This window comes from Montipora capricornis, chromosome 4, assembly GCF_036669925.1.
Source record: "Montipora capricornis isolate CH-2021 chromosome 4, ASM3666992v2, whole genome shotgun sequence".
NCBI lineage: Eukaryota > Metazoa > Cnidaria > Anthozoa > Scleractinia > Acroporidae > Montipora > Montipora capricornis.
In genome coordinates this window covers 56,599,461-56,624,460 of record NC_090886.1, presented here as the reverse complement: position 1 = coordinate 56,624,460, position 25,000 = coordinate 56,599,461, and the positions used below count along the sequence as shown (strand labels likewise).

Sequence of the window (25,000 nt, the reverse complement as noted above, 5' to 3'; positions counted from 1 at the left end):
TTGTTTACATTACCAAACTTTGGATTTCCAACAAGAGAACACTCCAGGAGAACCCAAAACCGTAAAGGAAGTTAAAACTTTCGATTTATGATTCATTTCCTGCCCATTTGTGCTTGTCACGTGTATTTTTAAGAATTTTATTGACAATGTAGCCTGTTGTCAATTATTTTTATCAACAAGAAGAGAATTTTGAACAAAGGAAAGGAAATTGGAATTGGAATCTTGTTAAAGACCATATTCAAGGTAATTATTTTTTTGTCCTTATGCTAATAATCCTCACTAGCTTCGTTAGCGCAAACAAAATTCAAAAGAATTTTTGCTGCAAAGTTAGGCTAGTGAGGATGATTACCACAAAGACAAAAGAATAATTTCTTTGCCGCCATTTGTGAAAACAGTCTATCCTAGTGCATGACTTTTCTGAAACTCCAACCTGCCTTATTGTGGACACCATATAAATTACCCAAAAACGGCAATTTACTTTTAGGCTGTTGTTTACATTACCATGCAGGAAAGAGATAGCTTTGGATTTTCAACAAGAGAACGTTTCAGCAGAACCCAAAACCACAAAGGCAGTCAAAACTTTCGATTTGTTTATTTTTGATCAAATGCCAAGCCTGCATTTCAAGCTGTTTGGCAGTAATGACATGCAAGCATTGCAGACCTATCCTGCCACCACCAACTGTCACCATGGACATACGGACAATGGCATAGTGCATTTCAAGCTAAAGCCCATAAGCACAAAAACTACCTGTACTTTTGCCAAAAAAAACGAATGCTAAAACCACTGCAAACCAAAACAGATACTCAACTCGAAAAACCCAAGTTTTTCGGCAAAAACCCAAAAGTGATATGAGAAAACAGGCCAAAACCAAAAATACCGCACATTTCATCTATGCAAAAGCAATGATGTACAACTTGTTTCAAATAATATTGCATTCCAACATTTGCACAATAAAAAACCAGCTTACTATCTTCCTTAGATGTGCTCCCAAATAATGGAAGCCTTATATCCTGTTGTCTTCCTGAATCCTCATTTTTTCTTTCAATTGTGAATTGCGGTGACTCAGTTGCCTCAGGTATGTATTGATTATGCTCACTTTAAATGAAGAAAACAGTAAGTGTAAATACTGCTACATATATGTAATGTCACATGACCTGCATATGAGCGTTACACTGTTTGTACTCACGATGTGTCTTTCCCACACATTCGCACAAACCATGATAGTATCTTGAAGCTGGATTGTCAACCACAAAAAGTTACTTACTGGTACTTTGTCAGTTTAAACCATTATATTATACACAGCTTAATACAAATGAAAGTTGGAAAGATCATCGCAGTCAGATATTAAGCAACTTAAGAAGTTGTAAAGTAAGCCCAAAAAATCCAAACTTGAATGGGATGCAATCTCATTACCCAAGCAATCATCATGCTGCACGTGCTCTACCTAATGAGCTATCAAACCCATTGGGAGCTGGTCAATTGCGAGGTCAAGTTTATCCTGTATGAGTTAAACTAACAGTCAGGGAGCAAGTGTAATTCAGTGGGAATCTTATGAAGAAGCAAGGAATCACCCTCAGTGTTCGGTGGACCCTACTGAGTAAGAAAAATGTTGTCCCCAATTTTGTAATTTGCTCCAACCATTTTTAGGGAGGGTGTAGATAAGTGGTATGATGAATCAGCATGAAAACGAGGCTAGAATACCAATACCAGGATTTGTATCTCTTGTCCAAACTTAGTCAGAACGTGGTATACAATGTCTGTGACATATTTACAAGGAGTTACCATGACAATCATTGGTCACATGACTTAAACTTGGACACAAGGCATGCTTCAGAAATCCTGCATTCTTTGGGCATATTTTTAGTTGTTTCCAGGGACCGTCATAATGCATCCCTGGACGCAGGGCGCTTGCTCAAAGAACTACAGGTAAATACATTTGACAAACAAAGTAAAACTGCACAGCGAAAAGGTCAGAAGAACCACCACTGGATTTAGCAGAGTAGGCAACTGGAAATCACGACAAGCATGCCTGTCCACCATTTTGATTTCTCTCTCCATTGACTTGGGGCAGGTGTGACCGCACAAAAGCTGACAAAACAATTTCATAGTATGGCATTAAACCATGGAAAGTGGGGAGGACATGACCAGTTGGGACAAATGGTTAAAAGAGTTTCCAATGGCTGCATACGAGAGGTGACAAAGGAGACTTGTCAATGCTTTGCAAAAATTGTGGAAAGGCCAGAAAGAAAAACGCTTTCACTGTTGGATGCAAAAATCTCCAAACGAAATCTTTAAATAGCAAGTTCCTTGCAGGAACTTCAGCGTTATCAATGACACTGCTCTGTCAATCTTTGATTGACCATACCGAGAACTGAAGCCATAATACATGTATGTGTTAAGTAAAACAACAATAAGACAAGTTAACATTGAGGTCAAAATATTTTATTTGCAGGGTCAGGGCAGGAGCAGCCTTATGGCACTGGCAGCGGTTCGTGGAGCATCATTGTTTAGAGCAACCACATTTAACTAACTGCATGATTGGTTTGTCATGGCAGGCATCGACTGATTGTTTTCCTTTTTCCATCCGTAGTTCTCTGGTGATGGCAATGTGGGGTTTGATATTCTGTCGTTGTTCCAAGTGTGATCGCATAATGGCCTCATGCAATGCGCCTTGTGTTGGACAAAGATTCTCTGATTGGGCTCGCTTCTTAATAAATACCATCTCGGCTCTGCTACTTTGCTAACCTTGGTATTTGGCTTGTAAAGTCGACAGACGAAAACTTCTGAATTAGGATATTCTGTTGATCCTAGCTGTAAATATGCCATCAGGAGATCTTCATCAGCATCAACGAATGGCTTCCAGCATGCAGTCAGGGTGGCTTAGTGGTCATCAACCGTGCCTCCCACCTCTGTAACCCAGGTTCAACTCTGGCTCAGGTCGTATGTCGGCTGAGTTTCGGTTGATCTCAATCTGACTCCGAGGTTTTTCTCCGGGTAGTCCGGTTTTCCTACCTCCTCAAAATCGGCTCCTGGCCTATTCCATCAGGCTGTGGTCTGTGCTCCAAGGTCATTCATGGGTCGTGTTCAGGGGCAGAGTGCCTAACCGGCAGCACAGCTCCTTCAGTCCAACCTCGTTTGAGCTGCGCCCTTAGTAATTCAGTCTCCGACTGCGAGAAAGGGTGATTAGCAGGTCAGATATTGCAATCTTGCCTTTCCCAGAAAAAAAGAATGTCAGTATTATCAGCACCACTGAAGGCGTGGAATGAAGGGAGGGCTACTCCTTTAGTAGGACCCAGTGCCTGAAATTTTCGCTTGAGATCTATTTTTTGTGTCTTTGCCCTGTCCCACCTATTCTGGCACAGATCTGGGTATCTTCTGATGGAGAGAATAAAGACATCTGTATCTGGAGAATAGATGTTAAGCTCCTTTACATATACGTGCAATATCATTTTGGTGTCAGCTTCTTCTTGGTCACTTTGAGGATGTTTTGTAAGTAGATTGGTTGCTGCACATTCACATGCCCACGAGACAACAAAGCACCATCCATTCCTTCGCAATCTTGCCTTTCCCAGAAAAAAAGAATGTCAGTATTATCAGCACCACTGAAGGCGTGGAATGAAGGGAGGGCTACTCCTTTAGTAGGACCCAGTGCCTGAAATTTTCGCTTGAGATCTATTTTTTGTGTCTTTGCCCTGTCCCACCTATTCTGGCATAGATCTGAGTATCTTCTGATGGAGAGAATAAAGACATCTGTATCTCCCAAAGACTTTTTGACAGATACCCTGTTAAATCATGTTTTGTCTTGGAATGTGAGAGAAGTCGCTTCATCCTGATGTTGCCAATGTGCGTCAAATCGGTTACATGATAATATACTGGATCTTCCATTTCTTGTCTTTGAGTTCTTGTGCCTCGTTTTAAGGACTTTGGCAAATCATAGCTGTCAACGATCAAACGCAACTAGTCACTTGAGCTGTACATGTTGAATACATGGTTGTTAAAATGTTCAGCAAGTTGGTTGCATGTGACTATCTCAGGTGGTTTGTTACGGAATTGGAGCTCGACTATTCCATCAATAACTGCAACTGTCTTTCTGCAAGTCGCCAGGTGCAACTGCTGCATGTGGTAGCTTGCAAAAGAAGGTCTATATGACGGAGTGAGGGGTTAGCCAAGTATTTTCATTTAAAGTGCTTTTAAATGAGCAGTGTGACATTGACAATAACAGTCTTTATTAAATACCAATAATGCATCAGCCGTGCCTTAGCCTTAATGGATATGAAATACGTGAAACAATATAAGATAAAGAATAACTACTAACTACTAAAAATAAACTTAATGCTAAAAAGACATCTGTTTACAAGAGTAGATTTAAAACGCGAAGTACGAACTCTAGGTAAGATGTAATCATGGCCCCTGCTGCGTAATTGCCTAGTACGTCTCGGTGGTAAGAGATCATCAAGTGCAGTGGTGTTAGATGTGATCTTATGCCATAATTTGCTGTCTCTGGTGGTTAAAATATCACAACAGTATCCAGACTTAAAATCCCTAGCAAACAGTTGGTCCACAGACTGTATGTTCTTTAGATATTTGTCATAATAACAGCAACCCCACACCTCAATAGCATATGTGAAGACTGAGTTAATTAAACTTTGGAAGAACAGATCTAATTGCTCCTTAGGGTAGCCATAAAATTTACAAACGACTGCTGGCTTTACTAAGCACATGATCAATATGTGTCCCAGTTCATAGGGTCAGCCTCAAATGTAACACTGAGCAACTTGAGCTGGGTTTTACGCTCTACAGTAGCAAGAGGAGGTGGTGGGACTTTCTGACGTCTACTTTTTAGTAACATTTCCCATGTTTTACTCAGGTTGAGTGCCATTCGATTCTTTTCAGCCCACTTCATTATAGAATTGACTTCAAGCTCAGCTATCTTGCTATCTTGCTACAGAGATCTTGGTACAACTGTGAATTTGTATTAGCTAATGGCTTCCTTGATACCTATTTTAGGAAGAATTCTGCTGATCATCATCATGCAGGTGAAGACCTACAACTTTATCTTGAAGAAGAACTTTTGCCTTTTTACCACTATTCTGCCATATGGTCCAGCATGTTTTCATACTGGGCCATATGGCTGTAATTACATTTACTTTGTCCGATTGAATGCACTCTTGTGTAAACTCCATCATCTTCTTTCCAATATCGCTTTGCTTGCACAGGTCTTGCTTAACCTTACCCATCATAACCACTTTCGTCACCAAGTTGAACAGGTCAGTACGTCAGTGGAGGGATTCATGAATCTTTTTATGGTTGACTTCAGTTGATGGATAGGTCACATACATTGTACACCAAATTCTGACGAAGTTTGGACAAGACATATTCAAATTAAGTCGACAAATTGTGGAATTTATATTTCAGCCTCATTTTCATGCTGATTACCCATATCACTTATTTACCCCCTCCCTTAAAACCGTTGGAGCCATTTACAAAATTGGTGACAACAATTTTCTTATTCAGCAGGGTCCACTGAACACTTTGACAGTGTTTGCTGGCTTTTTTTTCATAAAATTCCCACAGGACTACATTATTTTAGTGACACTTGCTCCCTGACTAAGAAAAGATCTTTTTAGAATATAGGAAGTTTCATCACTTTGAACTGCACTTAGTTAAGCAACCTAAGCAGTTACAAAGAAACCAAAGCCCAAAAAACAAGCTTGGACACAATTCAAGCCCATGACTGTGCAATAACTATTGTGCACTTATACTTAATTTTAACTAAGGGTTATCCTTTTCAACATGCAAACTGTGACCATGAAAAGGTTTGTGTATAAATAGTTCATGATTATGCCACTTGTCAGCTCATTTTGGTCTAAAAACATAATCATGGCTGGGTTGAGGACACTCTACCAATAGGCCTAGAGTATCAGTTTAGTCTGGCCGTTGGCTGTTGAAATTTCAGCTGCGACATAATTAACAGTTAGCTTACAGTAAACTAGCTGTTGTTCATTTCCACTCCTTTCTCAGCAACATATTTTTAAAAATGTTCACTCACCAAACACTAATTTTCAACCAGTAGGACATGCATGGTTTCAAGCCAGTAAACAGCTCTTTCTGCTTGTGGAATTCTTGACGCCTGTCATGTCAGAAATTGACAAATGATTTGTTTTATCAAACTCTCAAAATCCGCATATTTCAACCTTTAAATGTTCCTGACTTCTGAATTATCTGGACGCTTACAGTGTTGCCCTTTTTCTTTCATGAGTACCAGTTAATAAAGATGAAGATCTATGGGAACAATTTTGTTCTTTACTTAACCCATTGACCCCTGAGAGTGACACTTAATAGATTTTACTCTGCCTGATGCCAGACGATTTTACTGGTCAATGGGGGGTGTCCTAGGGCGTTTGAGGTGTGAATGGGTTAATAATTATTTATACATTTTTTTATTATCTTCACTCTAAATTACACTGACTATTTAACCCAAACCCCAAAAATCTGAATTCTTAAAATGGTTATGTGCATCTTGCAATGCTAACTTTTATTCTGTGCAAAGATTGTTTTAAGTGTATACAATCCTCTTTTGAACTTGGAAGAAAAGGGGTTGATACCAGTCTGTAAGACATTTATTGTAGAGGAAGAAGATTGCACATTTGTGGGTAAAAATGTATTTTCTGATGTTCTAATTAAAACATCAGAAAATTGCTCGTTTGCCAATAATGTAGCTACATGTAGGAAAATACAAGGAAAGCTAACTAAAAAACAAAAGGAGTTCTTAGCATTACGGAAGATTAAAAACAAACTATTATTGTCTTTAAGCAATCTAGATTAGAAATTGAGTGGTCTGTGCAATGTGTTGATTCTTAGCAAACTTTCTTCAAATTAAAAAATACAATACCATTTTTCTGTGGCTGTGTAAACATCACCAACAGTGTTAAGTTTGGTCAATTTATGAACAGGTTTTTTAGGTTTTGTTTTCTTGAATTTTTTTCTTTTGTCATCCCAAACAAAGACCTCCTCTGCATCATCAAGCGCTTCATCAAAGTCACTATCACTCTCTTCTATCTCCTCGATTTCCACATCACCACTCTCGTCTGAGCTGATAAGTTCAAAGTCGACATCACTTGTATCTGACTCATCCTTTCCTCCAGGCTTAAAAAATGAATATAAAAGGGTTAAACTAACTAACAACATTAAAATCAGTAATCTAGTCAAGTAGAAAAGGAAAGGCACATTATAAATGCACATGTACTGGCAACTGTTGTATTTCAAAATTTTCCTCTGGTTTGAATTTTTTTGAAATGATTTAATTTTTTAACACCACCCATTTCTTTGGACATCTGTCTATAATTAATTAGAACTCTTTATGTAGTATGTATGAAATAAACTAGAGAAATCATTTTAAGATTATGATGATAGATTGTTGTCTCTGATGCTACCAAAGACAATTGCAATTGAACAGTAAATTCTAGTGATTAAGGTTAAATTGCTCAGCACTATGAGTAGGGTGAAGTTCTTATTTGGAATGGTTAGGTTTCATGTAAGGTGAGGGACACTGCATGCATTCTAATAATTAGGGTTACATCGACATTTATACAATGTGTAACTTGAAACATCCTGAATAAGGACATTTTGCATGAACTGCATATGCATCAGCTACAACCACAGCAAGTAACATAGCAACTTCATTGTCCTTTTCAACATAACCCGTGACAAAATATAATTCTACTCGTTTGATATAATTAATTTAATTTAAGAGCTTATAAGGCGCAAATATCTATATAAATATATTCAAATGCGCCATCCTAGTAGTAATAATAATAATGACTAATAATAATAATAATAATAATAATATGATGATATATAGAATAAAAAACTTATGGCTAAAATTAAGAAATAGTCTAAGCTAAAAATGCCTTTTCAAAAGGTGAGTCTTCAACTTTCCCTTAAAAGTGTCAATAGAAGTGGATTCCCTGATAAGTCTCGGCAGAGCATTCCATAACTTAGGCGCGGCGAACACAAAGGCCCTTTCACCGAGAGTAGCCTTGGGCTTAATATTCAGATAACTAAGCAAGGTACTGTAGTTAGAACTTCTTAAGTTATATTTAGACACAGGCTTAAGAATAATTTAAAAACTTCAATACGAAGGTGCTAGGCCCCTAAAAATCTTAAAAACAATCAACAGAATTTTAAATTCAATTCTAAACTTTACAAGCAACCAATGTACGTCCACTAATAAAGGAGTAAAAGGTAAAGGTAAAGTCTCTGCTTACGAGCCAGAAGGCTCATCAGGCCGGTGCTTATCTCCGGTTTCTGTAGCATGAAGCGACTAGGAGTATTTATACTCCCCCCTGGATGGGATGCTAGTCCATCGCAGGATTACCCCCAGCATTACGCCGGTATCCATTTATACACCTGGGTGGAGAGAGGCACCGTGAGAGTAAAGTGTCTTGTCCAAGAACACAACACAATGTCCCTGGCCAGGCCCCGAACCCAGACCACTCGATCCGGTGTCGAGCACACTAACCACGAGGCCACCACGCCTCCCACAAAGGAGGAGTAATGTGACAATATTTACTTTCATTACATATCAATCTAACACACATGTTCTGCACACGTTGTAGCTTGTTGAGTTGATACTCTGGCAGACCATATAAAAGGCTGTTACAGTAATCGATTCTACTTGAAATAAAAGCATGAACCAAAGTCTTAGTGTTGTCTTTAGATAGATACTTTCTTATGCGTCTCAGATTATACAAATAATAAAAGGCAGAGTTTCATGTTTTTAAACTATGGATTGCCATCGTCATCTTCGAGTCAAACCATGAGCCCAAACTGCTTGCAGACGACACAGGAGTGATAATTGCAGCCCCGTCACGAAGGTATTGATGGACACTTTAGCTAGTTGCTGCGATGTGCCAATGATTATGAATTCAGTTTTATCATTGTTAAGTTTCAATTTGTCGTTCAGCATCCAGTCTCGAATGTCCTCAATACACCTTTCAACCTTAGCCAAGGCGGCCTCTTGATTTGCAATATTATTAGGACAAAAGGATAAATAAAGTTGGCTATCGTCAGCATAGCAATGGATCTCTAAATTATGTTTATCTACAATTTCAAATATGTTGCTAGCATAGACAACAAGCTTATAGCTTGCAGTATCTCCTTTTCCATTCACATACTCTCCCACTTGGCCTACAAGCACCATCCTGGTCACCAGAATTGAACTATTTCAGGGCTGAAAACTGTAAACAACTAAAAGCCTGCCCTTTCTAAAACCTAGGTGTCAATGTGCAGGCCCCAAAGTAAGAGGCTCGGAAGCTAATACATTACAGAAAGAAAAGATGGCTTTTTTTTTCTCATTCTTTTTCAGACCCCCTAAAAAACCAACCTCTGTTTTTTAACTACACCCAAAAAAAGGAAAATTCCTTTTTAGACAGGTGATAAAAAACAGTTAAAAAGAATAAACTGGTTTGAAAAATTCAAACCAGAGGAAAACACTTTAACTACAACATAACCACACACACTCCTAATAAATCCCCCTATTTTTATTTAAAAAGTGTATTTTGAATTACCTCAAGCACATTGGTTTCACATTGCAGGAGATTTCCCCCTTGATACACTATACCTAATCACTTTTCCCCATTACAAATATGACACTGGGTTTGTCCTTTTACATTAAGGCTGTTGTTATGGGCCGGAACACTAGGATATTAGTTTTGCAGTACTAAGTGCATGCTTTAGTTTTTCAGTATTTGCTGATATTGCTCTAAAATGTACAGAAAAATAATAAGGGCTCTACGATTTTAAAACCCTAACCCTATCTTCATTCCTGCACTGTCAATGTGCAAGTGGATATTTCACAACAAAAATTCTTTCAAATCAAATCACCACTTGCACCAGGTATTTCCACAACACATTGATCCTTAAAATGTAGATACAATGTACCTATATTTAATTAAGTTAGCTTTAATGTTTAGACCTCTTAGAAATACAACACTTAAGGTCCTTACAGTGTATCCCACATGCCAATGTTTAACATGATTTCGTGCACAAAACTGACCACCAAAAATTTTGCTGCAAGCCAGACACTTGTATGAGATTGCCTTGTCACAGCTTTGTAAGTGTTCCTTAACACTAGCTACAGACATGAATGTTTCCTGGCAACCCTGCAAATAGATCACAGACAACATTATTTCCAATTCAGGTATATAAACAGAAGATGGAGAATTTTGCCTAAAGAGCAAAGTCAATTTTTAGGAAGTAAATCATTAACAGCGGTTAATTTTATCCTAAATTACATTATTTTACATGTTGCTTTGCAGTCACGTAACCAAATCCCACCAGAGTAAATGTGGCTTCTATACAAGTTATTTTCTTGATTAAACTTGAGTGAAATTTATTTATAACAACTTCATATGAACAAAAAAAGTTTAAAAATGCAAATAGGGTGCCAACAGGGAAGAACTTTACATAATCGTCTTGATTTACCGCTTTTACTTTGTGTAGACGACACACATAACGTAACAAAAGCTTTAGGGGTCTTTAGGGATATGGAATTCTGATTAGGTATTGTTTCACGATTTTTGTTCTATTGTTTTACGTCATGTGTGTCTTCTACATGAAGTAAAAGCCTGATTTACATTACAACAGCCCCTGATATACTTTAAAACTTGTACCAGACTTAAGAAATTACGACGGGTTTTCAGATCCATCCATCCAAGCTTAGACAGTCTTTCATCATAAGCAATGTCCTGCCAAGAATCACCTAGAAGCATTTCGTTGAATAATTTATGTTCTAATTTATCTGAAAAGTATTGTTGATGGGATTCCAAGCAGGGCACGCATATATATATATTCAATCATTGGACAACACACAGATATATACCCAATTTTTATGGCTTCGGAACATCCGCCAAAAGTGCATTTAAACAAACCGAAAACATGATTTCCTTTTGCAGCAATTGATGGGTTTTCCATGAAAGGTCACTAGAAAGAGTGACACCAAGATGTTTGTGCGTAGAGATTTTCTTCAACAGAATTGAGTTGAGTTATAAGAACAATCAGTTGCTGCCCTGTAATTCTCATTAATTCGCACTTGTCAACGTTCGAATTCAGAGACCACAAATTGCACCAGTCACTCATTTGACGTAAGCCTTGTTGAATGGGAGCAACAAATGTCAATAGAACCAGAGTTATATAGCAACGTGTCATCAGCAAAGTTAGCATTTCAATTGAGCAGGATAAAGTATTCGGTATATCATTTACGTTTACCACCAACAGGAGACTCCTTAAAATAGAGCCCTGTGGCACACCTGAGGTGATATTTACCCAGTCAGAGAAAGCACCATCAATGACCACTCTCTGCTTTCGATCATGAAGAAAATCTCTCAGCCAAAGGAAGATATTACCCTTAATTACAAAATATTGTAGCTTTCCCAACAGATGTTTATCAGAAGCAAAATCCAAGAAGACTATGTCACTTAGTTTGCTACAGTCTAAAGCCGAGGCCCATGAGTGAAAGAAAATTAGCTGTGAGGTGATCTGGTGATCCCTAAACAAATTCCTTGAATTATTGTTAAGAACAATATATGACTGGCAACCAGCTTCTCTAAAATTTTAACCAAGAGACAGGTAAGCTAAACAGGCCTATAATCACACACAAGTTCCTTGCTGCCTTTCTTAAAGTGCCTATCACCTCAACACACTTTTCCTCTTTATTTATACTCCGAAATTGTACCAAATACATCGTGTTGTTTAAAGAACCTTTTGATTGAAATTTTACTTTTTTATTGGCTTTCAAAGACGGGAAAAGTGATCATACTTTGATCCATAACCGAGCAATGAAGGAGAATGGGTTCGATACCGGGTTGACGTCACAAATTAATTTTCATTGAGATAGTTCTTTGAAAACAGCGATGCAAATCAATTTGTGACGTCAACCCGGTATAGAACCCATTCCCCTTCATTGCTCGGTTATCAATCACGGTATGATCACTTTTCCCGTTTTTCAAAGCCAATGAAAGAGTGAAATTTCAATCTAAATGTCCTAAAAACAACACGATGTATTTGGGATGATTTCGGAGAATAAATATATTGGAAAAGTGTGTTGAGGTGATAGGCACTTTAAATATCAGTGAGATGTTTGCATTTTTCCATTCGCTAGGGAGCTTTCCCAATGCAAGTGAACAGGTTAATAACCGAGTGATAGCTGGAACAATTGAGGAGGATGCTTCACAAAGCAAGCAAGCTGTTACCCCATGAGGACCACATGCCTTGTTGGTATTTAAATGAAGCAAAATCTTCATAACATCTGACTCCTGGTAAATAAAATCGCCAATAACATCTTCACTAAGCGTGGTATAAACTTCAGTACTCAGTGGAGCGGTATCAGACTCATTGAATAAAGAAAGAAAGATTTGTTGAATAATTGAGCTTTGTCAGCTGCATAACACAACATGAACTTTATCTATACTGTGCTTGAATTTCAGAAAAGACTGAAAGGCTAATATCTTTCAGAAAAAATAAAAATAAATAACTAAATATATTTTAAAAAATTTATGAAACACTACATTTCGCTTTGGATTCAAAACTCAAAGGCTCTCAAATGTCTTTTGCGTGGTTTTAGCCAGAGCAGTGCATGTCTCAATCCGTTCCAGAGGACAGTCTTACAAAACAGTCTTCGGATGTCTTACCTTGTATACTGAATCCTTGCCGGGTTTAAAAGTAATAAGCTTGTTTCAAGCATTTTCTTCTTTCATATCGACTGTAAGCATCCGCCTTAGTGGTTCGTATTTAAGGCGAGTGGCCTTGTAGAGCCAAGAAACGACCAAAGAAAAATTGTGTAAAGAGCTGCGTTGCTTTTAACGTGAACTAAACAGTAAAAGCTAGGAACCTTTGAAGTGTATCTAGGTGAGTCTTGTAGAACTGTTATGCAAACGAACAAGAGTTTGTTGTAGAGCTTACACATTGAACAGAGCGATTTTTCGCACGAAAATCGAAGTCAATTTTCGATCCGAGGGAATTTTCGTTCGAAAATTCGCGTAGTTGGAAACAATAAGCCTTGCGAATTATCATGACTTTTCGTTGAAAATTCACTTCCATCGAAAATTCGATATTTTTTTGTCGAAAAGCCAGGAAAAGCTGCGAATTTCGGCGAAATACTGTTGCATTACTTTTGTACAATACTGTACATAACAGCACACTTGGTAAAATATTTTGAAATTTAGCTAGATCACTGCTTGACAGCCAATCGAAAGATGCAATTGTTGTCGCAGTCCATTATTCATCGCTTAGAAGATTCCAGATGTTCATTTTTCACCACTTGTATTGTTTATCAAATTGACCTTACATTCTTGAGCTCCACAAGGGTTTAAAGATCCAAGAAAAAACACCATTCAAGTTGCATTGACTTGCTGCTATTGCAGGTCAACTAAACATTCTATTTTGTCCACCGGATAAAATCGATGCATTTGTACTACCTCCTGCAACTTACCAAAGATAAGCACAGAAGACTCTAGGCACAAAGACAATACTAAGAAGGGGAGCATCCACCGGATAAAACCTGTGCAATTCTACTACCCCCAAAAAATCTACCAAAAATTCACACAGAAGACTCCAGGCACAAAGAAAATACACCTTATTCCAAAATGGCCGCCATTTTAGTCTTCTTTTGTTTTCATGCAAATTCGCCCTTACGGCCTTGTTCAAGGTAAAATATTCTTTTGAATTTCACATTTGAAAGCAAGGCCATAAGGGCCAATTTGCATGGAAACAAAAGAATACTAAGATGGGGGCCATTTTAGAATAAGGTGTATCCTTAGCAAGAAAGTGACAGGAAAGACCCTAACTTTTCCGATTTCAGACACCAGAAAAAAAAGCAGACAAATGCTACTCATTTTTCAACTGGATTGCCATATGGCAACTGACCCAGCATTAATTAGTCTACATTAACATTAGAAAAGCATTAAACCAGGACCACCCACAGCCTCACTTCCATTCTAAGGCCAGACTGCAGGTAACTTAGCTACAGCTGTACAATGGTCTTTTAGTGGCTGAAACTCAATAGAAGTAGACTAACTTTGCAAGGACACACAATTTTCTTGCTTAACTTCAGGTCCTCATGCCATCTGTCCTCTAATCCCTTGTTAATGACTCTGCCTGGTGTTGTGATAAGCAGTTGATCCAATACACTAGTTTTAATCTCTGACTTCTTTTTGACTGGTTTGCCCTCAGATGGTTGCATTTTATCACTGGTGTGAGCTGCAGCAAGGTGATGAACTCTTGACAATGCTCTGAAAGGAACAAGATGACTTTAAGCGTTTACTCGGAATACCTAATGTTGCCCAGAAGTAGGGTGATACGTTTTGGAAGGGTTAGAAGGAAACTATACTAGATGGATTGACCAAATGGATGCTTTTTTCAATTCAAATTTACTAAGTAGGGATATAAAGAAGTAAAACAGTATTTCTGACAATGAAGCGAAGCATAATGGGCGGAAATAGTCATTTTGCCGGCATGGACAGGAGAATTGGTGCCGTGCGAGAGGTTATGGGAATGATCGTCAGATATAAATAGTGGGGCGTTACGATTTGAAAACCATTCTAGGTCAGCAACATTTCAGCTCCCAAGTATCAAAGTGTTTTGTTAGTTTGCATGATTCGTTTTCATGACTCAGCCCCCAGAGTATGCGGCACTGCATTTGGTGGGGGTATATGTTCCCTTTTTTCCACAAAGTGTTTTTGCATTTTCAAATCCAGCGGTGTTGCGCTAATTTTTTTGTGAATTAGCCACTATCAAAAATACCGTAACACCCTTTGTTTGCCCTCAAAAATTTTTTTGATTTTTTCATGGGCCTTACAATCATGGTCCCAACAAAAACTGGAAACAATGCTTATGCAATTTTTTTGAGGGCAAACAAAGAGTATGACAAAGAGTATGATAGAGTTTTGATAGTGACTAATTGGTTTGGGTTTGGAGACACATGTCTGTATTATGAGAAATGGCGCACTCTATTTATGTTATAAGTCATCCTTGAATAAATTGGCATATGAGGTCTTTGCTGACCTTTAGGCCCCTATCTCTATACTGTTGTATGCTTCTCATTGGTACCGTAAGCAAAATTATTTCTGTAGCGAATTGAAGTCTGGATAGCTCATTCATAACAATGGATAACATATCGGTGAACATCCCATAGTGTTTACAAATAAATTCAATGGGTGATCAAGCTACAGGGGAAGTTTAATTTCATACAGGTTGACAGAGGGCAAATAACGTGAACCCACCATCTGCGAGACTAAGGTCATCTCGAAAATGCCAGTATTCCTGGTGGAACATATCGGTAAACATCCCATAGTGTTTACAAATAAAATCAATGGGTGATCATGCCACAGGCGAAGTTTGATTTCATACAGGTTGTCGGAGGGGAAATAACGTGAACCCACCAGATGAGGCGTGACATCAAAATAAAACCATTGAGGCAAAGGAGAGTGAAACACAAGTGTGGCGAGGGAGATATTTACTAACTGGGTATTATATACAACACTGAAATCCAATGGCAAATTTTTTATGGATTTAACAAACACTGAAGGAATCGAACGCCTTGAATGCATCACAGTGTTTACTCAAGTTGCATCTAAGTTGTCTAGCAATTTACATTTATTTTGTACTCAACTCTGCAAAGGTAAAAAAAATTGGAAATGTGACAGTGAAGAATTATTTGAATGAAACCTTCAGCTCTTCCTAAAAACTGTGTATCAATATTCATTTACTTTTGCATCAATATTTTTTTTGCATAACACAAGTTAACAAAATCTGTACATTGTTTAGTTCGCATTTTTGAGCGTTAAAATAGAATTTTCGGTCCTATGCTTCTGTAAACAAAGTGGTATGTGTTTTAGGTCACCCATCCAGATACTAACCCAACTGGACAGGGGATTAACTTAAGTGAACTTTTGTATTACAAAGCTTTCAGACGCTCAGACTGCACACTTAAACTTGTGGTGAAAAGAAATTGTGAGGGAACTCGAAAGTGATCAACATGTCAGCCTAGAAGCCAATGTTTCTCAATTCCCTTTTATTTTCTTCAATCTTTCTGGGTTTAGTACTTTGCTGGTAACCAAATGTCTTCTCAGGGGGCTATTTACCTAAGACTTCTACCATGGCACTACATTGAGATACAATACCAAAACAATATCGTGTACTATTAGAGCTACATATTACGCAAAGACAACACACAGCTCAGTCGACAATATGGAATAAAGTGCTGTGTTACTGCACTATCACACGTACGCAATGCGTGCCTAAGATGACAGGAATTTTTTCTTTGTGACAAATGATTAATAGGCTCGTATCCAGGTTTTTAACCTCAGAAAAAGATCTGTTCCGTCATATGAATGTGTAAGCCAAAGGGCCTCTGCTGGCATGACTTCTGGGTGACCCCTTAAATGGTCTTAATGACCCCCGACTTGAAAAAATTGCCTGGAACGCTGCAGTCTAATACCACCCAACTCAGTCCCTTCTGTTTTTGAGTAACACGTACCACAGGCAACCCAGTGTACGCTCATGAAGCGTCTTGTTTAAAATCAGATGCCAAACAGAAATGTTTCCTTTTTTTTAACAGGTCATTTTCTATCTGTTCAGAGAGAGGAGCTGATGAAAGGTGCCTCTATCTACCATACTTGGCCTAGGAGTTAACCCTTTCCCAAGCAGATTTATTTTAGAGAACGCTTCCCTGGGGAGATTCAACAGGCCCACTGTTGTAAAAGCCAATCAAAACAAAGTTATCTCATCGTCAAGGGAAATATGATACTTTTCTCACTAAAACCTGTTCCTAAAAAAAAATTTACTGGGGAAAGGGTTGACTCAAGGAAATAGTGGAGATCGAGGCTCCCCTTGATGAGCTCCTGACGGAGATTAACAGTAGACTTTTACGGCATTTAATTTAATGAGTGAGTAGTGAAATACAATCACTTTAAACTGAAGAACATTGGTTTTGATGCACATAAATTCCCCATGCTGTGTTAGTTACTTTTAAGTCCTCAAATAAGCGCCACATTGGGGCCGCAGAACTTATTCGGGTGCAGCGCTTTTTTTTTGTCTTAAATGCAATTTGGTTATTCGAGGGTGGCGCTTATCTGAGTATATACCGTAGGTCCAGCGACTTGTTCCAATTATTACTGCAATTAATGCTCGGTTGTGAAGTAAAAGACAACAGACAAACAAAGTGCCTGTAAATGAGGGAGCAAGGAACGTACTGGCAAGGCATATAATTCCAACCACCCATATGGATCCCTGAATGAGGGGCCTCAGCACCTAGCAGAGGGGATGCCTCATGCCAGGCGTTACTAAACTGTAAAACAGCAAAACAAAATACCATGTATGACCTCACAATATATGAATACTGACAAAGATTAGATTTGAGATTAAGGGTGTGTTTTATTGACCCTATTCCAGAATAAGAATATGTGAAGTTTGTTTGTTTGTTTGTTTGTTATTTATTTATTTATTTGTCTGATGTGGACCTGCTATACCCACCCACCCATACATGTATACTCACAGAGGACAGCCACAACACCGGGAACTTCATCCCCTACTCTTCTCGAATAGTGTGTGGGTTCTTAGGAACTTATGAAGATGGAAGATATTTGTGAGACGGGGCCTACGGTTTCTAGTCCTTATCCGAGAAGACTTGAAAGTCTAACCATTTGCGGATGTAATTACAAAGGCAGCACTTTCTGCTCGGTTATTTAAAGACCATGAGTGTTGGTCCGGCCGGATCGAGTCAAACTCACGACCTCCCGCATGGCAGCCCGGTGCTCGACCAACTGAACCACCGGTGATAATTTAATATGGTTTGTCCAGCGTTTTGAAGCACCAAGGATATAAGTATATATATTAAAAATAACATTGTTAAGTGTTTGACAATGTTAATATGAATCTCTGTAAAAAGGATGGATTTCTAACTTCTACTCCATGTGTTCCTATTCCAGAATATGGTCAATCAAACACACCCTAAATATAATTTTAGGCCTAAGGCTAGCCTAAGAAGGCAGATGTATTTCTGGCTGTCATTTCTCTCCCCCAAGAAATAGTGTCTGCGAACGCGAGCGGCTAAACGATTTCTGTGCAATAAAATTCTTAGTCAATCAGCTACATGTAGTCTCATAAATCTCCAGAACTAACACGCATGGAACACGCAAAGTACTTGTGCATACATCAGCCAAAGGCTGATGTGGACCTGCTGTATACTTATTACTAATTTAAAATTCACTTGATAAAATCAATAGATAATAATGTAATGATTTGAAATAAAACGAATAGAAAGTTAAGTGAAATGCTAGAGGCTAAAGTATAAATACAAGTCCTAAGACTAATCAGAAAGTTAAAAGATCTAACCTGATCACAGGAAATTGTATAAACTTGAAGCCAAAAATAAATATACATAAGATCTTTATGTGCAATTGTTGGTGCCTTAAAAGAGAAATTTATATCTTTAGAAAATCGCCTCAACATTTGTTTAAATCTGTCCTTATTAATACTTTGATTAAACTTAACAATGTGATTGAGAAGGTTCCAGATGACGGGACCCCTATATTGGACTGTTTCTTTACCAATTTTATACTAAGGTCCTGGAATCTTGAATTGGATGCCATTACGAGACAATCTTGTCTGTGTCTTTACATTGAAGAGGTCTTTAATAGATTCTGGTACTCTGTCTTCCTGGAGGATATCATACATTAAGAAGTAAAAGGCGCCTTGTATAAACATACAAGAACGGAAGCCAGTTCGACGTTTGAGGACTTATTCGATCATCTGCCATTTGTCCTTGCTGATGTATGACTCATGCTGCTCTTGCATGAATGGGGTTTAGAGTATCCAAAATTAATTTTGCTGAGGAACAATTGCCCCAGACCATTATACCGTAGGTCACTGCCGGAATAATAGATCTAAAGTAAATCCCTTCCAGGACAGATCTACATGTTGGCAGCTTTTTCATTCTGCTCAACGTGCCAACTTCCTTTACACAAGATTTCCTTATGTGATTAATATGCATAGTCCATGTTAATCTGTTGTCAATTACTAGGACCAGGCAAGTAGTGTGGTTCACTACGTTAACAAAATTACTTCCAAAATAAATCGGTAGAATGGGGCCAATAAAATTTGTTCTGCTAAGAACCATTACTTCCGACTTGATAGGGTGGATGCAAAGTCTGTTCTTCAAGCTCCAGAGACGTAGTTGTTCAAAGATCTTATTGAATTGTATGCAGACTTGGTCAAAATTTTTTCCTACACAATCAACTGTAGTGCCGTCAACGTACATAAACACTTCTCCCAGAGTAACGGTAGTAAGAAGGTCATTCACATAGATTGTATACAGCCGTGGCCCAAGCAACGAACCCTGAAGAACCCCACACTGAACCATCTGAAGCCGATATGCAACTATTGACAGTAGTTTGTTGAGATCTGTCTTTCAAGTAGTCCATGAGCCATTCAGGAAAGTTTCCAGACATTCAAATAGCTTGAATTTTAACAGACAAAATATCATGTGATATGCTGTCGAAGGCTTTTTTAAAATTTACAAATATAGCCCTGATTATCAGACCCTTATCCAGTTTCATTTTCCATCTGTCTGTCATAGTCAGCAGCATACCTTCAGCAGAAAGACCTTTCGTGAATCCCCACTGTGATGGACTCTTCAGTGAGAACTTATTTAACTGTTCATCCAAGATATAACAAATCTGGTATTCGGTATGCGACGATTCTGTGATATTTGGAAAGCTTTCAGTAATTTCCCTGCCAATGCTTACAAAGTAGAAATTGAATAAGTTAGCATTCTGGCAGTCATCCAAAATTTCTAGGCCATTTTCATCACTGATAGGGCCAATAATAGAGTGCTTTCTTTTACCAGTTATTCTGCCAACAGTCTTCCAGAAAGTTATAGGATTATTAGCCTCAGTAAATTTCTCCCTGCAATACTGTGTTTCAGCGGAATGCAGCAAGGTAGTTACCCTGTTTCGAGCTTGTTTGTACTCTTGCCAATTATTCAGGGTTGCTAGTGTTCCGTTACAGAGCTTCAAGACTTTATATCGACTGTTCATTGCTTTGGGTATCTCGCTGTTCATCCAAGGAAGGCAACATTTTCTTACTTTTGCGAGACAAGTAGGTATGTGAGTATTCACAATGACTTTTTAAACATTGTCCCCCAAGCTCAAGCAATGTCATCCAAGTCCTCGAAAATAGAACAGCTCCACCACAGTGTGTTCTCAATGTCACATTGAAACGATTTTGGGTTATTCTTCACTTCTTTAAAGTTTCTGACTTGCTTATAATCACCGGTGGAGGGTCCATGTAAACACAGATCAAATTAATGGCAGGCTATTCAAAAATGTTGTGAGATTCTCGGTATCAAAAAATTAAGGATCACGCGATCAAGTATGGTGTGGCCCAGAAGCAACAGGATGTTTTCGTCAATAATACACGATTTGGAAACTCCTGTAGCCAGTTGCATCTGGTGTTTTTATCTGTGCGGTGCTCTTCTGAGAAAAATATTGTGATTGTGATTTACCCATTACCAGTTCTCTTTTGATTGTTTTAGAATATTCTACTGTAAAATGTCCTTTGGCCTCCTTTTCTCTGATTCTGGAAGAGACAAAGCCTTCAAGTTAGCACCTTGAGTCTCTGCTTTAGGAAGTGGTGTTGATGTAAACATTTATACATTAAGCCCCTACTGAAACTTCCAAAGGCTTCCTTAAAGACATTTTGTGGTCTTCAGGTGTGCAAAAAGCAAGTGCTAGGCTTGGTGAAGGGCTAAGAATCCCCAAAGATTTTACTAGTTGCTTTTCTGGATACTTTTACTACGGAAAACTATTCAAGCATTAAGCATCACCAAAAGTTAAACTCAGACATTTCTTTGCCTCCAGTGCACAGCTTTGATCTTAAGCCAATCTCTTGACTCAAAAGTAATGTCACTGTTAAACTGTCTTTTAATTTATCCCTCAAGTTCGTCCACGTAGGGCATTCTTGTATTGTATCAGTCGATAAATACCACTTTGTCTGGCAGATAGCCAACAAAAAATCGACTTGAAGTATCAAAGAGGAGATGCCCAAAACATTCTTACCAAATACAGCTATCTTCTCCTTTACATACATACATACATACATACATACACTTTATTTCCACTCGAATTATCAGAGTAGCTCTATTGAGCTAATATCTTCGAGAAAGAAAAATACATAAATCAGTTAAATTATAATTAAAACTACTACTACAATACAATAACTAAAACTGTAACTAAAAGTTCGTTTCCTTTGCAACCAAACATTTTGTCCGTCAAAGAATGCAATATTCACCTCCGCAGGAAATCTTAATTCTTAGGTATGTTCATTTTAAAGGTTCACTACTGACAAAGATTACATGAATTATGTCGGGATCACCTGACTTTCTCTTCCCCCATGCAACATGATTTGCCAAAAAAAACAAAGGAAGTTACGTCACATAAAACATTTAGCAGCTTGAGTTTGCAGATGCTACGTTTCAGGGGAGAGAAATGACCACCAAAAATATGTCTGCATTCGCAGGCTGGCCTAAAGTATTATTGCTCCAAATCTCAATCTTAATCTGACTCCTACTCTTAATATCAATTGATTAGGAGCGTTTTAGGCCTAATTTTTAATCTCAACATCCAACCTTTGCCGGTATTCAATGTATGGTGGGGTCATACATGGTGCTTTGGTGTTTTGTTTTGCGGTTTCATTGTGTAGTAATGTCTGCCTCATGCCTGTATTGCAAGGTAGGCATAGTTGCTGGCATAATGTCCTGGGGCAAAGTTAACCCAGTCCAGTGAAGTAAGAATATGCCCCTCCCTGGCTTCAGTAACAGGCAGCAATTCCCTGCCCATAGTTTATTAAAGAGGACAAAATAGGTTACAAGTAGCCTGGTAAAGGTAAAGTCTGCTAAGAGCCTAGAAGGCCTATCAGGCCGGCACTTACAGTATCTGCGGTTTCTATAGCATGAAGCGACTAGGAGTATTTCTACTTGCCCCTGGATGGGATGCCAGTCCATGGCAGGGTTAACCCCAGGATTAGATTTGTGGGTACCCATTTATACACCTGGGTGGAGAGAGGCAACGTGAGAGCAAAGTGTCTTGCTCAAGAACACAACACAATGTCCCCGACCAGGACCCGAACCCCGACCACTCGATCCAGAGTCAAGCGTCAAATAACTTATTTTGCAGCCAAAATAATTTGAACAATGTTCCTTAGGGCTTGTTGTTACCTGGAGGCTGCTTTTCTTCTTGTCCGTCCACTCTCTGTAACTTCTGATTCGTCTACTTCCTAATCAATCAAAGCACAAAGTGAACATGAAATTTGCATATTCATTCTTTGTGCAATTATCGTAACATTAACAAAATCAATACTTGGCAAAACTATAATATTACCTTATCTTTTTCTTCTGGTAGATCACTTTCCGTTGACTAAAATATAAAAACACAACGATTATTTTTCTTCTGCAATTAGAAGTGAAAATCACATGTGACTTGGAAAGAACTTCCTGCAAAACCAGTTGGGTTATACATGTAAACTGCCTTGCTACTGACCCCTTCAAAATTCACCTGAATAACAACTGAAGAGTGCAATAATTAGTGAAGCTTGAAAGGGTTTTTAGCTAACCATCATTATCATTATTAGTATGGTAAATTATTATTATTATCATCATCATCATCATCATCATCATCATCATCATCATCGTCATCATCATCATTACCATCATTATTTTAAACTTAAGAATTTATGGAATCCAACCTTATCTGAAAATGGCAGATTGGTCTCCCAATATATAATGTTAAACAGGTTATAGGTTTTGTGATCAAAAAATCAATTTTGGGGCCGAGGACAAACATATTTCACTTGTTCCCAAATTTTAACCTACTACAATTTTGCAAGTTTTGCAACAATAGTTTTTTTCATGTTTGTTACCTGTGCATGCTTTGCCTTCATGTGATATGCTAACCCTGCTCTTGTTGTGTATTCTTTTCCACAAAGGTCACACACAAATTTCTCCCTTTCCTCCTCTTTTACACCACATATTTTCTGATGTGCAAGATATCCTCCCGCAGTCCAATACTTTGCACCACAGCCTTTGTTTTTACAAACCAAATACTTCTTTGTTTTTAAGTCCCTCTTCAGCCTCACCAACTACACAACAATAAAATACCAGCAAACAAAATCAATGCTTGTGATACTAATTAATCACCATATTATAAATATTGGTTAGGGTTAGGGGTTAGCCCTAACCCTAACCCTAAGCTTATATATCCTTTAGTTTAATTGCATGTAATTATTGTTCAAACTACATGTAAGGGTAACATAGTTACTAAAACAAGGGAATATGACCTACAATGACCTACAATGAGCTACATTACAATTAAGCTAAAGTTTGCTAATGACCTACAATGAGAGCTCTACAATGGCAAAAAATGAGCTACAACGACCTGAAGTGATCCACAATGGCCTACAGTGATCTAGAATAGCCTTCTTAAATGGCTTACAATCAAAGAGAAAGACAAAAGAGGATCAGGGTGAAGAGTTTGGTGAGTGGAAAACATCAATTGTGCATTGTCACACAATGCTTTTAGTTCAGTGTATGACAGCCCAAATGACAACAGCAATTATGCACCTGGCCTTGAAAGCAGAAACAAACTGCAAAAAGGCCCTAGCATGGTTTTCAAATATCAAGGCTTTGCTTGGTGATGATAAAATCTTAATTAGAGCAGGAAAAAATAAAGAGAAGATTCTAAGTAAGTTATTCTTCCCACAATGTTTTATTTGGTTCAGAGTACACGATGAAAATTTTCAACTGGCTCAGCAATGAGGTTTTGATTGGTTCAAAGTGCAGAGTGGAATGTTTTTAACCTTTGTGCTGCAAACATGCTCCAGTGCCCTCAGAGCTGCAAATTATCTTTTCCTTTAGCTCATTACAGGTCATTAGCTAATTTTAGCTGTACCCCATTGTAGGTCATTATAGATCATTGTAGGCCATTGTAGGTCATTGTAGGTCATTGCAGATCATTGTAGGTCATTCATTGTTTTAGTAACTACGGTAAGGGTAAATGATCTGTCTGAAAAAACTCCCACTTATTAATTGAGCTCAAGATAGAATATATTGCTGCAAACCCTGGGTTTGGGTTGGGGTTTTAGGGGGGTTTGGCCCAAAAAACTCTTTAACTAGAGCTGCCAATGAAATATTTTTCATTTCATCTCAATTTCACAGAAAATGATAGGCTTGTTTTGAATAAAAATAATTATGTTTAAACTTACCTCTGAAGTACCTGAATCAGCATGCTGTTTGGAAGAAACCGTCAAAGAAATGGATGAGTGAAGAGGAAAGTTAACTTTTCCTACCAATAAAAAGCTGACTTCTAATATAACCATCACTAAACTGCACTAATCATGCCAGTAAATGTAAAGCAAACGCAAATAAGACTAGTGAATTCTTCACAACCCATGAAAAACATCATATTGGTCATAATTTCTATGGATGAAAGGAATGGGTTCATTTTGGCTGTCTGAACACTTAATGTAGCTCGTTTAAATTCACGCATGTAAGAAAGCGTACATTTTTAATATTCAATATTAGTGCTGCAAGCAAATGTGTGGGAGGAACCATTATCACCCGTAACTAGGACGTTTTCTTAAGGATACATGTAAGTACCATAAGGAAGAACTGTAGGGGAGTCAGGTTGGCTTAGTACTTATCAACAGTGCCTCCCACCTCTGCGACCCAGCTTCAACCCTGGCCTCAAGGTGGTATGTCGGCTGAGTTTCAGTCGATCTCAAGCTGACGTTGAGGGTTTTCCTCCAGGTAATCCAGTTTCCCTCCCTTCTTCTAACAGGTTGTATGTCTCCAGATGTTCGTCCCTGTGAACCAGCTGGGATATCCGACTTCGCCCGTAACGATGGTCTTGAAGCTCGCCGCAGTCCCTTCATGTAAAGTGACAGCCCTTT

General features: G+C 38.3%; 1 protein-coding gene across 5 annotated transcripts in view; it reads right to left on the bottom strand.

Moving 5' to 3' along the window:
- LOC138047617 (uncharacterized) overlaps window positions 1-25,000 on the bottom strand; it is a 105,887-nt gene that overhangs the window by 68,128 nt on the left and 12,759 nt on the right. For 4 of the 5 annotated variants that reach the window (XR_011131880.1, XR_011131883.1, XR_011131881.1 and 1 more), the window contains 9 exons: window positions 24,314-24,337; window positions 22,973-23,191; window positions 22,435-22,470; window positions 22,272-22,330; window positions 14,076-14,289; window positions 10,009-10,164; window positions 6,894-7,147; window positions 6,051-6,131; window positions 969-1,096 (listed from right to left, as the gene is read on the bottom strand). Coding sequence is in view for 1 of the 5 variants with exons in the window: in XM_068894544.1 (XP_068750645.1) it covers window positions 969-1,096; window positions 6,051-6,131; window positions 6,894-7,147; window positions 10,009-10,164; window positions 14,076-14,289; window positions 22,272-22,330; window positions 22,435-22,470; window positions 22,973-23,191; window positions 24,314-24,337 (1,171 nt within the window). In the remaining 4 variants the exon portion in view is untranslated. Of the gene's footprint in view, window positions 1-968; window positions 1,097-6,050; window positions 6,132-6,893; window positions 7,148-10,008; window positions 10,167-14,075; window positions 14,290-22,271; window positions 22,331-22,434; window positions 22,471-22,972; window positions 23,192-24,313; window positions 24,338-25,000 lie in introns of all 5 variants that reach the window. The other variant, XR_011131882.1, reaches the window with a different exon arrangement.